This window comes from Corythoichthys intestinalis, chromosome 8, assembly GCF_030265065.1.
Source record: "Corythoichthys intestinalis isolate RoL2023-P3 chromosome 8, ASM3026506v1, whole genome shotgun sequence".
Lineage (NCBI taxonomy): Eukaryota > Metazoa > Chordata > Actinopteri > Syngnathiformes > Syngnathidae > Corythoichthys > Corythoichthys intestinalis.
Genome location: NC_080402.1, coordinates 1,292,245 through 1,310,259, shown reverse-complemented (window position 1 = coordinate 1,310,259; position 18,015 = coordinate 1,292,245). Strand labels below are relative to the sequence as shown.

Genomic DNA, 18,015 nt, shown 5'->3' with positions numbered 1-18,015 from the left:
CGCTCAAACAGATTAAAATGACAGCACAGTGCAATGCCAACTTGTTACTTGTGGTTTTTGGAGTTTTGTCGCCCTCTGCTCGCGCTTGGGTGCGACTGATTTTATGGGCTTAAGCACCCATGAGCATTGTGTAATTATTGACATCAACAATGGCGGACTACTAGTTTATTTTTTGATTGAAAATTTTACAAATTTTATTAAAACAAAAACATTAAGAGGGGTTTTAATATAAAATTTACTCATATTTATCTTTTAAGAACAACAAGTCTTTCTATCCATGGATCGCTTTAACAGAATGTTAATAATGTTAATCCCATCTTGTTGATTTATTGTAATAATAAACAAATACAGTACTTATGTACCGTATGTTGAATGTATATATCCGTCTTGTGTCTCATCTTTCCATTCCAACAATAATTTACAGAAAAAAATGGCATATTTTATAGATGGTCTGAATTGCGATTAATTACGATTAGTTTTTACTCGATTAACTAAAAATTAAACATTTTAATCGTTTGACAGCCCTACTTATGTTCACTGTTTGGGTGATGATCTTTGTTAATTGTTTTTTGCACCACCTAGAGGCCAGTGTTAAAAAAGGAAGTAGCAGTATTAGGTTAGCATTGTACCATTATTTTAATTTATTAACTACCATTGACTAGGAAAATTGGAAAAACGAGGAAAATGTGAATAGCCCCGTGAAAAACGACAAAAACAGGAAAACCCTTCCAAAAATCAGAAAAAAACGTTGATATCCCACAAAAAAACTGGCAAAAAATGCATAAAAAGAAAATCCATGAAAAAAATGAAAGAGCTGCTCAAAATCTATTGACAGCAAAAAACTGCCAATGCATTTAAAAAGCAAATTAAACGTCTACTCTACTCGCAATAGCCTAATTAACAGCACATGGATAGGTAATGACACTGAAAGAGTTAATACTTATATTTGAAGGATTATACTGTATGTGTTGCTGGTTTCAATCGTCTGGCATGAATCGCTCACATACAGTAGGCAGGGGTAGCCAACTGGCTAACTATTAGGCATCTTCAGGCCATTTGGTGGTATTTTACGGCATATAAAATCCTATGAATTTAGCAAGTCTGTGAAAATTGGTCGCCATCTGCTGGCCAAAATGTGCGTGGCAGGAACAGGTCTATTTACGGCGATAATGACAATAGCCATAGGATGTTTTATATCATTTGGCGATATATACCGTTCAGCATTAGAAATTGAGGGACAAACTTTTATAAGAAAGCAAGTTATGCGTTGGAGTTGAAGCGTTACACAGAAAGCGAGCCAGCGAGCGAGCGCAGGTTGCAGAGGCGTCGCAATGACAGGTTAGTGGTCTGGAATGGTGAAAAGTTAGAGGCAGATGAACCGTTTATAGGGCACTCAGTGAAGTCACTGGCTACCAACAACAAACGTTCATTCGCTCCCTCTCAGTCCAAACGGATTGGACGCCATCAATGGCATTGAAAGATGAGTGTTAGAGAATACTTTTTAAAAAATTCTTTTATTTAATATACATATACGTTTTGAATAAAAAGAAGAAAAAAAGGAAATATGTACTATGTATTTTATTTAAATTAAATAACATTTTAAATATTGAATATTTACTTCCAAAAAAAATTTTTTTTAAATATTTTTATTTTAAATATATTTTTTAAAAAAGTGGAAAAAATAATAGGCATCAGAAAAAATGAATAGTATATTTAATTCTTTGAAGGCAAATTCAGTTTTTCTTTCATAAAAAGTCATGAGAAAAATATATATTTGGAGAATATTTAGTTTATCTAATTAAAATATAGATATACTACATATTAAACTTTTATAAAATATTTCCCCCCATTTTTTTCAAAGATAAAATGTTTTAAAAATTATTAATTATTTCCCCCATATTTATTTATGAAAAAAAATTGACTAAACATTTCTAAAAATCTAAAAAAGTTTTTTTTTTTTTTTTTTTTTTTAAAGTAAAATCAATATAAGGGTTTAAAGTTATAAATTCAATATTTAATTCTTTGATGGCAATTTTTTCTTTAATAAAAATAATTCGAAATATATTTACAGTATTTAGAGAATATTTAGTTTATTTAATAAAATGTATGTTACAAATTAAGCTTTTTAAAAATAATTTTCCCATTTTTGTTTTTTACAGAATAAAACGTTTTAAAAATTAAATAATTATTTTTCTAATATTTATGTATGTAAAAAAATGAATAAATATTTTTTTAAAAATTAAGTAAAAAAAAAAAAAAAAAAGAATTAAGCATTTAAAATATAAATTCAATATTTAATTCTGTGATGGCATTTTTTTCTTTGATAAAAATAATTTGAAATATATATACAGTATTTAGAGAATATTTAGCTTATTTAATAAAGTAAATATGTTACAAATTAACTTATTTTAAAAATATTTTCCCCCATTTTTTCCCTGAGACAAAACATTTTAAAAATGAAATAATTATTTTCCCCATATTTTTTAATGTAGAAAATTGAATTAACGTTTTTTTTTTAAACTATTTTTTTAATTAAAAAAACAACAACGAAATAAGCATTTAAAAATATAACTAGAATATTGAAGTTATTGTTGGAAATGTATTTTCTTTAATAAAAATACAGTGGTACCTCTACATACGAATTTAATTCGTTCCAGGACCTTGTTTGTAAGTCGAAATGGTCGTATGTCGAGCAGGATTTTCCCATAGGAATACATTATAATTCCATTAATTCGTTCCAAAGCCTAAAAACATACACTAAATTCTTAATAAATACTGCTGGCACTGTTACAAATGGCAATTAAACATAGAAAAACAAATAAGTTATAAATAAATAAGTCAGAATAATATAATAATAAGAAGAATAATTAATAATTATTCCTGTAAATAATGTAACGAATTGGATTCTAATATGGCGGACACTTTTTACTGTCCCTGAACGCACCGCGAAGCTGACGTCATAGTGAGATAGGTCGGTGCGGTAGAGATAATACTTTCGTTTTCTTGAGAGCAGTCAACTGCTTAAGACAATGGGCGTTTTGTGTTGGATAAGTTCTTAAATAAATGATAAAAACGTGACGAAGCTGGCGATTTCCTTGGCAATGTTACCACAATAATAATTGTCACCTTAACTTATAAATAGTGGCGAACGGTGGTCGGAAGAGGACCATGGAGCTATATTGTTGAGCCAGTTCAGGGACGCGCACCCCAAGCTCATATTTTTCTATAACTTGCATCTTCATTTCAAAGGTAAGCATTACTTTTTTCCTTGTTTCTCCAACTGTATCAACGTTTTTTTGAAAACTGTGTTGATTTCTCACACAAGAAAATCCACCGTGCGTTCGTTTGCAGTGCTGTCATGTCGTCGTATTTCGAGCAACTCGTCGGATGTAGAAACAAATGGCGGCTCAAATTTTACGTCGGATGTCGAAAAGATCGTGTGTCGAAGTGATCGTATGTAGAGGTACCACTGTAATTGGAAACATTTACATTTTGAAAATATCTAGTTTTCCTAATTAAAAAAATACATACATTTTACAAAATATTTTTTAAAAATATATTTTCTTTGTTTCCTTTCTTTTTTCCAAGTTAAAACATTTTTAAAAAATTAAATCATCACGTTTTCCCATACTTATGTAAGAAAAAGAATAAACATTTTGGTTTTTTTAATGAAAAGAAAATATAAGCATCTAAAAAGAATATGTAATTATTCTATAACAAATTCTTTCTTCCATAAAAAGTAATGAAAAATACATGTTTAGAGAATATTTAGTTTTCGTGATTTAGATATATATATTCATATTACAACATAATCTTTAAAAACATATTTGATTTGTTTTAAAACACTTTAAAAATTAAATAATTTAAGTTCTATTGTATTGTACTAATTTAATTTTTTCCCCCCCAAGTTAAAATATTTAAAAAAATATTATTATTAATTTTTAAACAGAATATTTGGTTTTCTCCATAAAAAAAACATATTTACTGTTATTTCATTTTGCTTGATTAATAATGGAACTAAAACATGAGCCTCCATTTAAACATTCCCTTGCCCTATAAAGGGTTAAATCTTTAGTTTGGGGTCAAGACGATCATAATTACGTTAGTGACAGCGGCCGTTGTTAGAGCCTCGCCGGCGGCGAACACCGAGACATGGCTGAGGGTGGGCGACGGCGTGGGCGAGGCGCCGGGCGAGTCCAGGCTACAGATCCGCAGCTCGTCCAGCCCGCCCGCCGTGGACCACGAGCAGTGGCTGAGCGCCGACACGGTGACCGGCGAGGCGGGCGGCGAGGGGCCCGCGTACGGGCCGGGCGACGGACCCTTGGACGCCAGCGAGTCCAGGGAGCGGACAAAGGGGGGGCCGCGTGCCGCCGGGTCGAGGGAGGGGGCGCCCTGGAAACGGGACAAAGCTTAGTCGCGATGCTCGTTAGCGGTTAGCGTGAGTAGCGAGTTCATGCTGCGCATGGATAAAAGGCACTGCTGAAATTAGTGTTACGGTGATAAAATGACATCATCGGTATCGGGGAGTACGACGAAATAACGCGCCAATTAGCCTTTTCGATATTTTGTCACACCCCTAGTGCCGATGATATGTACTCTTTGAGACATACAGTAGTTTCCAACTGCCGGTTGCCCTTCCCAATATGGCCGACAGCTACGCAAATGGCAAAATGAGTTCTTCCTCTAGCTAAGATGCACCCTCCTACGAATAAGTTTATCACTAGTTTACCTAGTAAGATAAAGTGAGGTGTTTTTTCTTATTTCAACACTGTGACCTCCACCCATTGGAGCAAAATTGCGTACCTGCCCCGCACACAGGCGTTTAAACAATCATACATAGCAGTATGTCAACAAGCTTCTAACATGAAAAAAAAATAATAATAAAAATAGCATTAGTTTACTTGTTGGTAGCACCAAAACGGCAACACAAAGAGCAATACACACTTTTTGCATATTTTGCAAAATAGATTCCATCATATTAAACGGACGTGACGCAAATGTTTTTGATTTGCCGTCGTGTTTTGCACTTCAGGGCCACCGTACTTGTGGTTGCCCAGAAAGGGCAGTACTACGACGACATATGGAATCCTTGGATGTCCAGTAGGTCCAGCTGCGGCATGCAGTACTCAAGCAGGGTCGTGGTTGGGGAATGACGAACACTTGATCCGATGGGTCGTTGAAAGCAAGGGACAAGAGCTTAAAGTCTTATAGTCACATTTTTGATATGATTATATGAATCATAATATTCCAACGGCTAGTTAAGTTTAGGGCTAAAAGGAATATAACATTTTCTATTTTGTAAGAAAGAATGCTAGGGTTTAGGGCTCAAACCCGGTTAAGTTTAGAGCAGTGCTTCTCAGTTATTTTCTTTTACGCCCCCCTCAGGAATGTTTCGCGCCCCCCAACTCTGCTGAGAATGTAAATAGTATGTCAAATTTGACCGCAAAACAAAAATGAATAGAACAAAAACGACAGTGTCATTGGACAGAGGGACAGTTTTTATTTTTGCTGCTCGCAGTATCAGCTCCTTTGCAATGGTTTGGGGTTATTTAGCACTGAGCATGCTAATAAACAGTGCTCTCTAGTTTACTGATATAACACTGACAAACCGGGACGATTGTTGGCGATATTTGGCACTTTTTTGCTGAAAAAAAATTGAGCGGCTTATCAATGAGAGTGAGGTCAAATGTCTTTAAGTGATGTCTTAATTGATTTGGCTTCCCGCTGTCCGCTACAAACATTTTATAGACACGGTAAACAGGGTTGTCTTTCCTCGTCTCCCACTGTATTAAAAGTAGAAGGTAAAAACCAAACGGCCCGAAAACAGCGAATTCTCGGCAGCCGGGGGAAAATCAGAGGTGAGCGCGGTTGTCGTGACGCTCCTTTGCTGAATATGGGTTTCCTTGGGCGGACATGTGAGAACCGGAAAAGGCAGCTGCTTGAGCCCAGCCCGAAAATGGAGGACAGCTGTTCATATCTCTTTGCGGTGTGCTTCTACTGTGGTCTTGTTTTGTTCAAAAATACTGCGCACACTCTGAAAATGAGAGCGCCACTGCCACCCCTGGAGTGGATGTGCAAGTACACGTTACTCTATAATGGCAAAAAAAGTATCATATTGGCCTGAATATAAGACGGCCCTGATTATAAGACGACTATGGAGGTAGATTTGTGTCTTTATTATTCAATCAAAACAAAAAAAGTTGCTTCAATCAAATAAAAAGCTGCTTCAATCAAAATATATATTTTCAATCGAAGAAAAAGTCACTTCAATCAAAAAAAAATGTGTTTGAATGCAAAAATAAATTTGAAACTAAAAAAAATATATTTGAAAACTATTTTTCTTTGATTGAAAAAAATTTTTTTTTGACTTAAGTCAAGTTTTTTTTGATTGAAACAACATTTTTGATTGAAGTCATGTAATTTTGCGTTTGGACCACATTTTGGCTAGGACATTTGTGTCTTTATTATTCAATCAAAAATAAGTTTCTTCAAACAAAAAAAATATATTTAAAAAAAAAAAATCACTTCAATCAAAAATAATGATTCAATCGTAGAAAAAAAGGTTTCAAGGTGAAAAAATATTTGAGACTCAGAAATTCGCATTTGAACACTTTATTTTTCATTCAAACTGTTTTCTTTGATCGAAGCAATCCTTTTTGTGTTGGAGCCATATTATGGGTAGGACGTTTGTGTCTAAATCATTCAATCGCAATAAAAGTTGCTTTAATCAAAGAAAACATTTTTCATCAAAGAAAAAAAATCATTTGCTAAAATATTTATTTTTTTGAAAATATTTCTTTTATTTGAAATATATATTTTTTTTATTGAAGTGCCACTTTTTTTGAAAAGCAAAAAGTTTTAAAATCTTTTTTTATTATTTAAAGTGGAAAAAGTATAATATAAGTATAATATAATATAAACATGTTAAAACATGTCAAAACATGTTAGCAAATTGGAACAGATGTATGATGTTAAGTTAAAATAAATTTTAAAAATAACAAAAAAATAACTGAAATATTCTCAATAAAATATCTAAATAAATGCAGTCCTTTAGGTGAGCTTAAACCCACAACCACAGCTCAACATTGTTACCATCCGGACAAAAATAATCAAATTAGTTTCCATAAAAAGCACGTGTGTATGACTAGTATCAATTTTACACAGTTGCCAGAGAAAAAAACATTTTTTACCACTGCTAGACACACTAAACACACTGGAGTTAACTCTCATAGCTGGTGCGAAACATGACATTCATGACAGTGTTTACTAACCTTTAATTTTATACAAATGCAAAATCATATTGGAGGTATTGCCTCCTCGGCAGCTACTCTCCGCAAACATGTTTTACATGTCGGTTGGCCCTCCTCCTCTAAGCTGCGGCCGTCTGTAATCTTTCTGTAGCCGAAGGATTCCCGTACCAGCGATTTTGTTTTCTTCGATGGGGGAAAAAGTTCAGGAGTTTTACCTCCTCCAGCCACCGTGTAGCACAGCTGACTCAATGACACTGAGCAACAACCGGTGGTGGTGGTGGTGGTGGGGGGGGGGGGGGTGAGCTTTGCAGCTGCAAGTGAGAGATTTCTCTCTACATTTTTGGGACATATAAAATAGCTAATACCTTAGGGACGGTATGACGGAAAATTTTTGCGGTATTGAAACCTTGACGTTTTCATACCACGGTATACCTTGAAGACAGTAATCGGCACATGTCTAGTCCCTACCGTCCCAATGCAAACCTACGCCCTTGGTTCAAATACTTATTTGCAGCAGTGTAATATAAATAAATTGTTTAAAAAAAAACATACACTGTGATTTCTGGATTTTGTTTTTCAGATTATCTCTCACAGTAGACAAGCACCTTCAATGAAAATTTCAAACCCGCCCATCATTTCTAAGTAGGAAAACGCAGGGTCTTCAAACACTTATTTTCCTCACTGTATGGGCAAGTCCCCCATATACAACATATCTAATCATTCTGAAATATAACGGTGAAGGTTTTTAAAAGCAGGGGGCGTGGTTGTCGGATGATGAACGTTTGATCCGATGGGTCGTTGAAAGAAGGGGGCGCGGTTGGTTTGTACTGCCAGCCGCAGCTGGATCCTTCTCTTCGATGTAGCACGGTAGCGCAAATTGAGTGCCATCTGCTGGCCAAAACAAGCATTCCAGGAACAGCTTTATTTACGGCGTGGATAGATACTGTTCTATCGTATAGCGCTACCACTGCGTATTGCTTTTTCTTCCACCTTAATGCCACCAAGATAAAAAGATGTTTCTTGTACCAACAGCTCAGCAGGAGAAGGTCTGGGAGGAACCCCCGGAGGAGCCTTCGGGTCTCGCGTCGAATCTAAACCTGGCGACGACCCCGCCGGGACACTCTCCGGATCTTTCTGGCTTCCCGAGAGCAATTTGACCGACAGCGAGGAAGTCCTCACGGAAGGCTGGGGAGGCGTGGCCGGAGAAAGGGGCGGGGTGCTAGCGTTAAGGTGCTCGGGCGGGTCCGGGACGGTGACGGGGGTCATCGACAGGCAGGAAATCTTACGTTCCCGGTTTAACGCGTTAGCCGAAGCGTGGTCAGGGCGTGGGTTAGCGCCGGTTTCCGTGCGGCTAAACGCGAAGGAATCTTTTACGGCCGAGAACGTTAGCTTCGTCGCGGTGCACGTGTCGTCGGTCGTCGACGACGGGTTAGCGTCGGCGAGCGTGAAATGGAAACTATCGCTTCGTGAAGGGGGCGGGGGAACGTGATTGTCATCCTTACGTGCAAAAACAATAGATGACGTGAGTTAAACGCGTCAATAAGAAATTGAAGATGTCTTACCTGCGACTTTCTGTCCTGCAGGTTGGGCCTGACGCTGCGAAAGCCTTTGGCGGCCAGCGACGAGCTGATGCCGTCGCCGTTCTTCAGGCCGTCGGTGGCGCTGCCGCAGCGCCAAGGATCTGCGTTTCAAGGATTGCTTTCATTAGATTGGATTGAAAAGTGGACGGACGCCGGAGAAAAGACGGGACTTACTCAAGTCTGAAGAGTGAGGGCCGCTCTCTGCGAAAACAAAGTTCAAACTCGCTTAAATTCATTGGAGTAATATTAATGCGTCGGCCACCGTTGACGTCGCAAGATGTCCAATCCGTTTGGAGCCAACGAATGTTCATCGATTGGATTGGATGTCTAGCGCCGTCGATGGCAGCGAAAGAGTTAACAACCAGCACAATATTATTTTAAACGAAAAACAAGCCAGCATGAAAAAACAAAGGGAAGAAAATACAGTGGTACCTGAAGATACGAAACAAATTGGCTAATTTCATATCATGATTTTTTTGTTTATTGAATGGCGTTTTACATGGAAGTCATTCCAAGCGCTACTAGAAAAATAACATTACCTTTTAAATGTCCTCTGATTGCCTGTCTTCATTTGTAATGTTTGTCGCCCCCTAATGGCGCTAGGTGTACCTAGTTTGTTAGGCTCGCTGTACAGACGTTATCACATGACTAATGTAGCTAGTAGCAACAAGAAGTGCTAAAAGACGAGCTAACTTCTGCAGACTTTGCAAGTGACCCAAAATCAGCAGGAAGTGACCTGTAAATTTACGGGTTGATTTTGGATTACTTAACAGGAAGTGACTCGAAAATGTCCCCCGTTGAATAGGAAGTGACTCAAAATCAACAGGAAGTCCTTTGTACAGTGATATGAAAAAGTATCTGATCCTTTTGGAATTTCTCACATTTCTGCATAAAATCTCCATTAAATGTGATCTGATCTTTGTCAAAATCAGACAGATGAAAAAACAGTGTCTGCTTTAACTAAAACCACCCAAACATTTATAGGTTTTCATGTTTTGATGCGGATAGTATCCAAACAATAGCAGAAGGGGGAAAAATAAGTAAGTGAACCATCACATTTAATATTTTGTGCCCCCCCCCCCCCCCTTGGCAGCAATAACTTCAACCAAACGCTTCCTGTAGCTGCAGATCAGTCTGGCACATTGATCAAAACTAATCATGGCCCATTCTTCTCTACTAAACTGCTGTCGTTGAGTCAGAGTCCTGGGATGTCTGGCATGAATCGCTGTCTTTAGGTCATGCCACAGCATCTCAATGGGGTTCAAGTCTGGACTTTGACTTGGCCACTCCAGAACTTCTACTGAAGTTGATTTACTTCTGTGTCTTATTGCAGCATCCATCCTCTTTTTAGCTTCAACTGTCTGACAGACGGAAAAATGTTTTCCTGATCAACTTTTGAATTCATTCTTCCATTAATGATCGCAAGTTGTCCAGGCCCTGAGGCAGCAAAACAACCCCAAATCATGATCCTCCCTCCACCATGCTTCACGGTGGGGATGAGGTGTTGACGGTGAGCTGTAGCATTTTTCCTCCACACATGATGCTGTGTGTTACTCCCAATCAATTCAACTTTGGTTTCATCAGTCCAAAAAATATTTTGCCACAACTTCTGTGGAGTGTCCAAGTGCCTTTTTGCGATCATTAAATGAGCAACAATGTATTTTTTTAGACAGCGGTGGCTTCCAGTCCTCCAATGAACACCATTCTTGGCCATATAGTTGATGTGTGCACAGAGATATTGGACTGTGCCACTAATTTTCTGTAAGTCTTTAGCAGACACGCTAGGGTTCTTTTTTACCTCTCTGGGTATTCTGTGCTGAACTCTTGGCGTCAGCTTTTGTGGACGGCCACTCCTTGGGAAAGAAGCAACAGTGCCAAACTCTCTCCATTTGTAGACAACTTTTCTGACTGTCCAGTGATGAACATCCAGACTTTTAGAGATAGTTTTGTATCCTTTCCCAGCTTTATACAAATCAACAATGCTTGATCGCAGGTCTTCAGACAGCTCTTTGGACCGAGTCACGATGCACATCAGACAATGCCTCTCATCAAGGCAAGTCTTACCAGGTGTGTGTTTTATAGTGGGCAGGGCAGTTTTAAACCATTCATCAGTGATTGGGCACACACCTGAATTGAAATGTTTGGTAAAAATTGGTTTCAGTTGCTCTTTAAGTCTCCTTAGGCAGAGGGTTCACTTACTAATTTTTCCCATTTTACCATCTTCATTAAAATATGAAGACCTATAAATGTTACGGATCGCAAGAGTAGTCGGCGCGGGGGGAAAAGCAGCAGCGGCAGTAGCAGCATGAGAACAAGGAAGTGGGAAGTCCGAAAATGGCGCACTGTCAGTGGGATGGCGGTGACGCTGCTAGGGGAGGAGGCATGGCAAGAACTATGTTCTGTTTACGCAAGGAAAAAAAAAATTGTCTGGAGACTGGCGGACGACACTTCGGCGTTGTAAAGTCGAAATCGCGTAAGTCGGGAACATCATAACCCGGGTACTACCTGCATTTTGTTGAATGATGGAGGATACACTGCCCTCTGGTGGCAGCGTTGGGTCTAGCTGGACTGTCGCCTGGTATGACTGAGAAGCAGACTCAGACCTCTGACATGGATAAAGGATAGCTGCGCTATGGTTTGACCCACATCAGGTGGTAAGTCGTTTCAGCTATGTTTGTGTATGCATTTTTAATTAAGCTTACAGCTACAGTTTGTGGAGTTACGTGTGAGCGATTTGCTATGAGAATTGTAAATACGTTAGGATTCATAGCATTTATGCTAGCGGAGTTTTTGTTAGGCAAATTAGGCTAATTTAATCAACTAAATTTACATATTGATAAGACTGGATGAATGTTTTAAAACCAATTGTTTTGTGTCAAGTGTTTTATTGTTAAAATGCGTGTTGTTTTAAACATAAGTGTACATATGTGTTACAGCTTTAAAAATTGTCAAAAGTGAAGGAAGTCAAAAGCTTCAAAAAGCACAATTGCCTTGTCTAATGTCTGTAAAGTTGAACAACTTTATGTTAACTGAGAACAGAACATGTTATATTAATAAAGTAAAGTAAAAAATACTGGTGCACGATAATTCTTGGTCCGATAATTATCGGTCTGATAATAGGAATTATAACCTAGTAGGTGTCTAGCGGTAGCATTGACGGTCGTGAATGCTTTCTGTTACGTTTCCGCCTCGGAAATATATGTACAGTGCCTTGCAAAAGTATTCGGCCCCCTTGAATCTTGCAACCTTTCGCCACATTTCAGGCTTCAAACATAAAGATATGAAATTAAATTTTTTTGTCAAGAATCAACAACAAGTGGGACACAATCGTGAAGTGGAACAACATTTATTGGATAATCTAAACTTTTTTAACAAATAAAAAACTGAAAAGTGGGGCGTGCAATATTATTCGGCCCCTTTACTTTCAGTGCAGCAGAAGTTCAGTGAGGATCTCTGAATGATCCAATGTTGTCCTAAATGACCGATGATGATAAATAGAATCCACCTGTGTGTAATCAAGTCTCCGTATAAATGCACCTGCTCTGTGATAGTCTCAGGGTTCTGTTTAAAGCGCAGAGAGCATTATGAACACCAAGGAACACACCAGGCAGGTCCGAGATACTGTTGTGGAGAAGTTTAAAGCCGGATTTGGATACAAAAAGATTTCCCAAGCTTTAAACATCTCAAGGAGCACTGTGCAAGCCATCATATTGAAATGGAAGGAGCATCAGACCACTGCAAATCTACCAAGACCCGGCCATCTTTCCAAACTTTCTTCTCAAACAAGGAGAAAACTGATCAGAGATGCAGCCAAGAGGCCCATGATCACTCTGGATCAACTGCAGAGATCTACAGCTGAGGTAGGAGAGTCTGTCCATAGGACAACAATCAGTCGTACACTGCACAAATCTGGCCTTTATGGAAGAGTGGCAAGAAGAAAGCCATTTCTCAAAGATATCCATAAAAAGTCTCGTTTAAAGTTTGCCACAAGCCACCTGGGAGACACACCAAACATGTGGAAGAAGGTGCTCTGGTCAGATGAAACCAAAATTTAGCTTTTTGGCCACAATGCAAAACGATATGTTTGGCGTAAAAGCAACACAGCTCATCACCCTGAACACACCATCCCCACTGTCAAACATGGTGGTGGCAGCATCATGGTTTGGGCCTGCTTTTCTTCAGCAGTGACAGGGAAGATGGTTAAAATTGACGGGAAGATGGATGCAGCCAAATACAGGAACATTCTGGAAGAAAACCTGTTGGTATCTGCACAAGACCTGAGACTGGGACAGAGATTCATCTTCCAACAGGACAATGATCCAAAACATAAAGCCAAATCTACAATGGAATGGTTGAAAAATAAACGTATCCAGGTGTTAGAATGGCCAAGTCAAAGTCCAGACCTGAATCCAATCGAGAATCTGTGGAAAGAGCTGAAGACTGCAGTTCACAAACACTCTCCATCCAACCTCACTGAGCTCGAGCCGTTTTGCAAGGAAGAATGGGCAAGAATGTCAGTCTCTCGATGTGCAAAACTGATAGAAACATACCCCAAGCGACTTGCAGCTGTAATTGGAGCAAAAGGTGGCGCTACAAAGTATTAACGCAAGGGGGCCGAATAATATTACACGCCCCACTTTTCAGTTTTTTATTTGTTAAAAAAGTTTAAATTATCCGATAAATTTTGTTCCACTTCACGATTGTGTCCCACTTGTTGTTGATTCTTGACAAAAAATTTAAATTTTATATCTTTATGTTTGAAGCCTGAAATGTGGCGAAAGGTTGCAAGGTTCAAGGGGGCCGAATACTTTTGCAAGGCACTGTAAGTATTTTATGTTTACTATTACATATGGATGTGCAAAATATGTTTACTTCTGTGGTGAAGGGTCATATGTACAGAACTTCATAAGTTGTGTTATAGAAGCCAGCCAGTGCTTTAGTAGCTCAAGCTAGTGTGCTATGCTATACATATAATAGTTCTGTATATACTGTAAGTGTATTGTGCAGTTTGTTGTATATTGAGTATTGAATATGTGTATTTTTCTGTTGTACTTTCACAATATTAAGACGAGTGTCTTCCCATAAAAGCAAGAAAAGACCAAGCCTTGTGGTTTATGGAAGTGCATTCATTCTTAGCTGGCTGTCGGGCAGTGCAAAAGTGTTTTGTTCATGTCATTATGAAAAATCTGATGAGATCAAAGGCAAATCTATGTTGAATCTACCACATTTTTTTTAAACCTCCAGGTGATCAAAAACTCAGGTTATACATTTAAAAAATTATATATTTATTATCGGTTATCGATATCGGCTTTGAGGAGCAGGAAGTTATCGATATCGGTTTCATATCGTGCACCCCTAGTAAAAATTAAGTTACTCTGAGGTACAATAAGATACTTACGAGACGAGACTTCGGCGTCGTGAAATCAAAATCGCGTACGTCGTAACCCGGGCACTACTTGTATTATCTTTTGTGGGTTTTTGATTTTTGGCAATATGAAGCGAAAACGAGTCCTGAAGCTTTGATATCTCCAGGTACCACTGTAGAAGCATTCCTAACGCAGGCCTGTGGTGGCGCCAGCGTTAGTACCTGAGGCCAGATTGGGTGTGCTCTGGACCCTCTTGATGGGCGAGAGGGTGAGCGACACGGCCACGCTTTTGCGCGCGTATCCGCCGCTGTCTGCCGACGTGCACGTGCAGCAAACACAAACAAAGCACATGCCGTTTAGCGCAAGCAACAGCACTCAAAATGGGGATTCAAATCATGCGAGGAAAAAAAGACTCTGTACATTCCACGCTTACCTGTATTCATATTGAAGGGCGCTTCGTACAGATTCAAAGCTGTGCCACACACCTTCCTGCAAAACAAAAAAAGAACAAATTAAAAACTAGGCCTGCAAACAGGACTGAATGGGCCCTCGCAACTTGGCGCAACTCGGACAATGTGCAGGTCAGGGTGGTGGCAGATCGTCCTCTCTAATCATCTCATGAGAACCTAACATGCTCGAAAGTCGCCTCTTTACATTCACACACCTAAGAGATAAAAACCCTATTGGAGAGAGTACTACAAAAAAGGAGGCGCTACTGAGCTGTGCAGCCAAGCCCTTTTTCAAAACCAAAATGAATCTTCTAACTGGGACAATTCGACCAAGTGTGCCAAATTCTGTGGCTCTATAAGGGGCCTGAGTCTCTGAAAAAAAATATTTCCTTTTAATTGCCAACAAAGGGTCGTCACGGCAACAGACAGAGACATGTGGACATGGGCTGTAAAATAAGTTTTACAAAAGGTCTTGAAACTACAATGACCAACCTGAAAAGAACTGGACATGTATTAGAAAAATGAGTGACTTTCTATTGCCACTAGTTGGCGCTGTAGGCCCCTACAGGACCCTTCAGAGTATGACTCTCAACAAGCACGGGAAGTTTGGCGCAGATATATTGTATATCTGCCAAGTTATGACTGTTCAAAACTTGTGGAGAGACAAAATGTCAACAGTCATTTTCACTTTCCTGTGTGGACCCCTCTACTTCAAACAAACCTCAATATTTTTCATCAGGCACCTGAACACATGTCTTAAGGCTCCCCTGATGCAGGTTTGAGGTCAATAGATTTGTTTCCCTTGGAAGAGGAGCCTGTTTCGTAAAAAAAGGCACTTCCTGTTCCCACTAGGGGGCGCTAGGCCTATTGGGTAATATTTCAATGCACTCGTGTTAAGGGTGGGATACCGCACATACACGCAATATATGAAAAAGATTGAACGTTGTGTCAAGGAGCTATTGATCATTTACTGAATTTGTCATTTTGCTGAAAAAATGGACGACTTTTGGCACCCCGCCCAGGTAAGATCAATGAATGAAAACGCACCATTTTAAAAATGTAAGACCTATGTCTCCTGAATAGTCTCATCAATTTTGAAGACGATCCAACTAACTCCCTCTGTGACAAGGTCTCAAATGTGCACCCTGTTAATTGATAAAAATGTCCCATCCGATCCAAAATACCTGATTTCATGTTGGGTTTGAAATATGGGTGCAAGAGACTTTTTGGAGCAGTTTTGCAGAAGGTATCGACTCCCCAAATTTCATTGCTCTATGTTAAAAAAACCTAATAGGAAACGCCTTTTTGACAAATTCAAGGGGGCGCCACTGAGCCAATTTGTTACAATTTTTGTAACGTTGCAGGATTATCAAAATTCACGCAAAGCCGCATGTATGTGCAAAATTTGGTGAATTTTTGTGCGTGTTCAGGCCTCCAAATGTAAACTGTTCTATAAATCGATCAAAATTTCACATTCGATCCAAAATACCCGATTTTCTGTTGGATATGGAAAATTGGTGCAAGAGACTTTTTGGAGCAGTTTTGCATAAGGTATGGACTCCCCAAATTTCATTGCTCTACGTTGAAAAAACCCAATACGAAAGGCCTATTTTAAAACTCCTTTCTCTCGCCACTAGTTGGCACTGTAGGGTTGATGCAAATGACCCCTGCAAGACCCTTCAGGGTATGACTCTCAACAAGCACGGGAAGTTTGGCGCAGATATGTTGTATATCTGCCAAGTTATGACTGTTCAAAACTTTGACGGTCATTTTCACTTTCATGTTTGGACCCCTCCGCTTCAGCGAAACTTCAATATTTTGGATCAGGCACCTTAACACATGTCTTACGGCTCTCCTGATGCAGGTTTTAGGTCACTAGATTTTTTTCCCTTGGAGGAGGAGCCGGTCTCGTAAAAAAAAAAAAAAAGGCATTTCCTGTTCCCACTAGGGGGCGCTAGGCCTACTGGGTAATGTTTCAATGCACTCGTGTAAAGGGTGGGATACTGCACATACATGCCAGATATGAAAAAGATTGAACGTTGTGTCAAGGAGCTATAAGTCATTTACTGAATTTGTCATTTTGCCGAAAAAATGGCCGACTTTGGCACCACGCCCAGGTCAGACCCGTGAATGAAAACGCACCATTTTGAAAACTTAAGATCTCCTATGTCTCCTGAACAGTCTCACCATTTTTGAAGACGATCCAACTAACTCCCTTGGCGAAAAGGTCTCAAATGTGCCCCCTGTGAATCGATAAAAATTTCACATTCGATCCAAAATAACCAATTTCCTGTTGGGTTTGTAAAATGGGTGCCAATGCTTTTTTGGAGCAGTTTTGGACAAGGTATAGACTCCCCAAATTTCATCGCTCTACGCTGACAAACCCTAATGTTATAGGCCAACTTTAAAATTTCAAGGGAGCACCACTGAGCCATTTTGTTGCATTTTTTTGAACGTTGCAAAATTATCAAAATGTACATTTTTCAGCACGTATGTGCAAATTTTGGTGACTTTTTCGTGCATGTTCAGGCCTCCAAATTGGCTGTTTTCATTTGCCCTGAAAAAAAAAAAAAAAAAAATCCCTTGCAAAACAATAGGGCCATCGCACGCTTAGTGCTCGGGCCCTAAAAAGGATTCTGTTGTATTTTCAAAATATATGTATCATTATTTTCTAGTGCTTATGTATTCCCACAATGCTTTTGAATGTATATTTGTTAAAAGGAAATTCAGGCATCGAGGGGTTAAAAGGAAAACGTTAAGAAAATTGGAGAGAAAAAAAAGGGCAAATTCATTATCTTTTCACTCTAACCATAAATGCTGTCATTAAGATGCCAAAAAGTCAAAATGGCCGCTTCCCACCAAAACGCTACAAGAGAACCGGTGACCTCATTCCAGACTGACATGTTGAGAGGTGGACTTAGACCGGGGATTCATTTTGGGAAAGGGCACGCGGCGGGCGGTATTCCCGCATGAATGTTAAGTGCCATAACTAGCGACTGAAGGGATAATGCACGCGCGTTGTCAAACTCGCTGACACATTTACAGCCTCCATGAAGACAAAAATCAGGCTGACGTCATCCGGGAGTAGAAATAGCTCAAATGAGTACCGTATTTTTTGGACTGGGGCGAAAATGTTATGCTACCACAACGGGAATGTGCACTACGACTAAGCTGCAATGCCATACAGGAGTAGAAATAACTCAAATGAGTACTATCGAGTAGAGTATTCTTCAGACCAGGCCAAAATGCTACGCTAGCGCATTAAGGATATGCGCTACGGCTGGGTTGCTGTGCTATGGCTAACGTCATACATGAGCAGAAATACAGTAGCTCAGCGAGTACCGTATTTTTTGGACCGGGGCGAAAATGC

The 18,015-nt window shown here is 39.2% G+C and overlaps 1 protein-coding gene across 4 annotated transcripts in view; it reads right to left on the bottom strand.

Moving 5' to 3' along the window:
* Positions 1–18,015, bottom strand: part of sorbs2a (sorbin and SH3 domain containing 2a) — a 109,719-nt gene that overhangs the window by 53,531 nt on the left and 38,173 nt on the right. For 2 of the 4 annotated variants that reach the window (XM_057842875.1, XM_057842876.1), the window contains exons 2-6: positions 14,630–14,685; positions 14,418–14,507; positions 9,005–9,031; positions 8,813–8,931; positions 4,102–4,392 (exon numbers count right to left, since the gene is read on the bottom strand). In XM_057842875.1, coding sequence (XP_057698858.1) covers positions 4,102–4,392; positions 8,813–8,931; positions 9,005–9,031; positions 14,418–14,507; positions 14,630–14,639 — 537 coding nt within the window. In that variant the 5' untranslated portion in view covers positions 14,640–14,685. Of the gene's footprint in view, positions 1–4,101; positions 4,393–8,276; positions 8,748–8,812; positions 8,932–9,004; positions 9,032–14,417; positions 14,508–14,629; positions 14,686–18,015 lie in introns of all 4 variants that reach the window. The other 2 variants (XM_057842874.1, XM_057842877.1) reach the window with 2 other exon arrangements.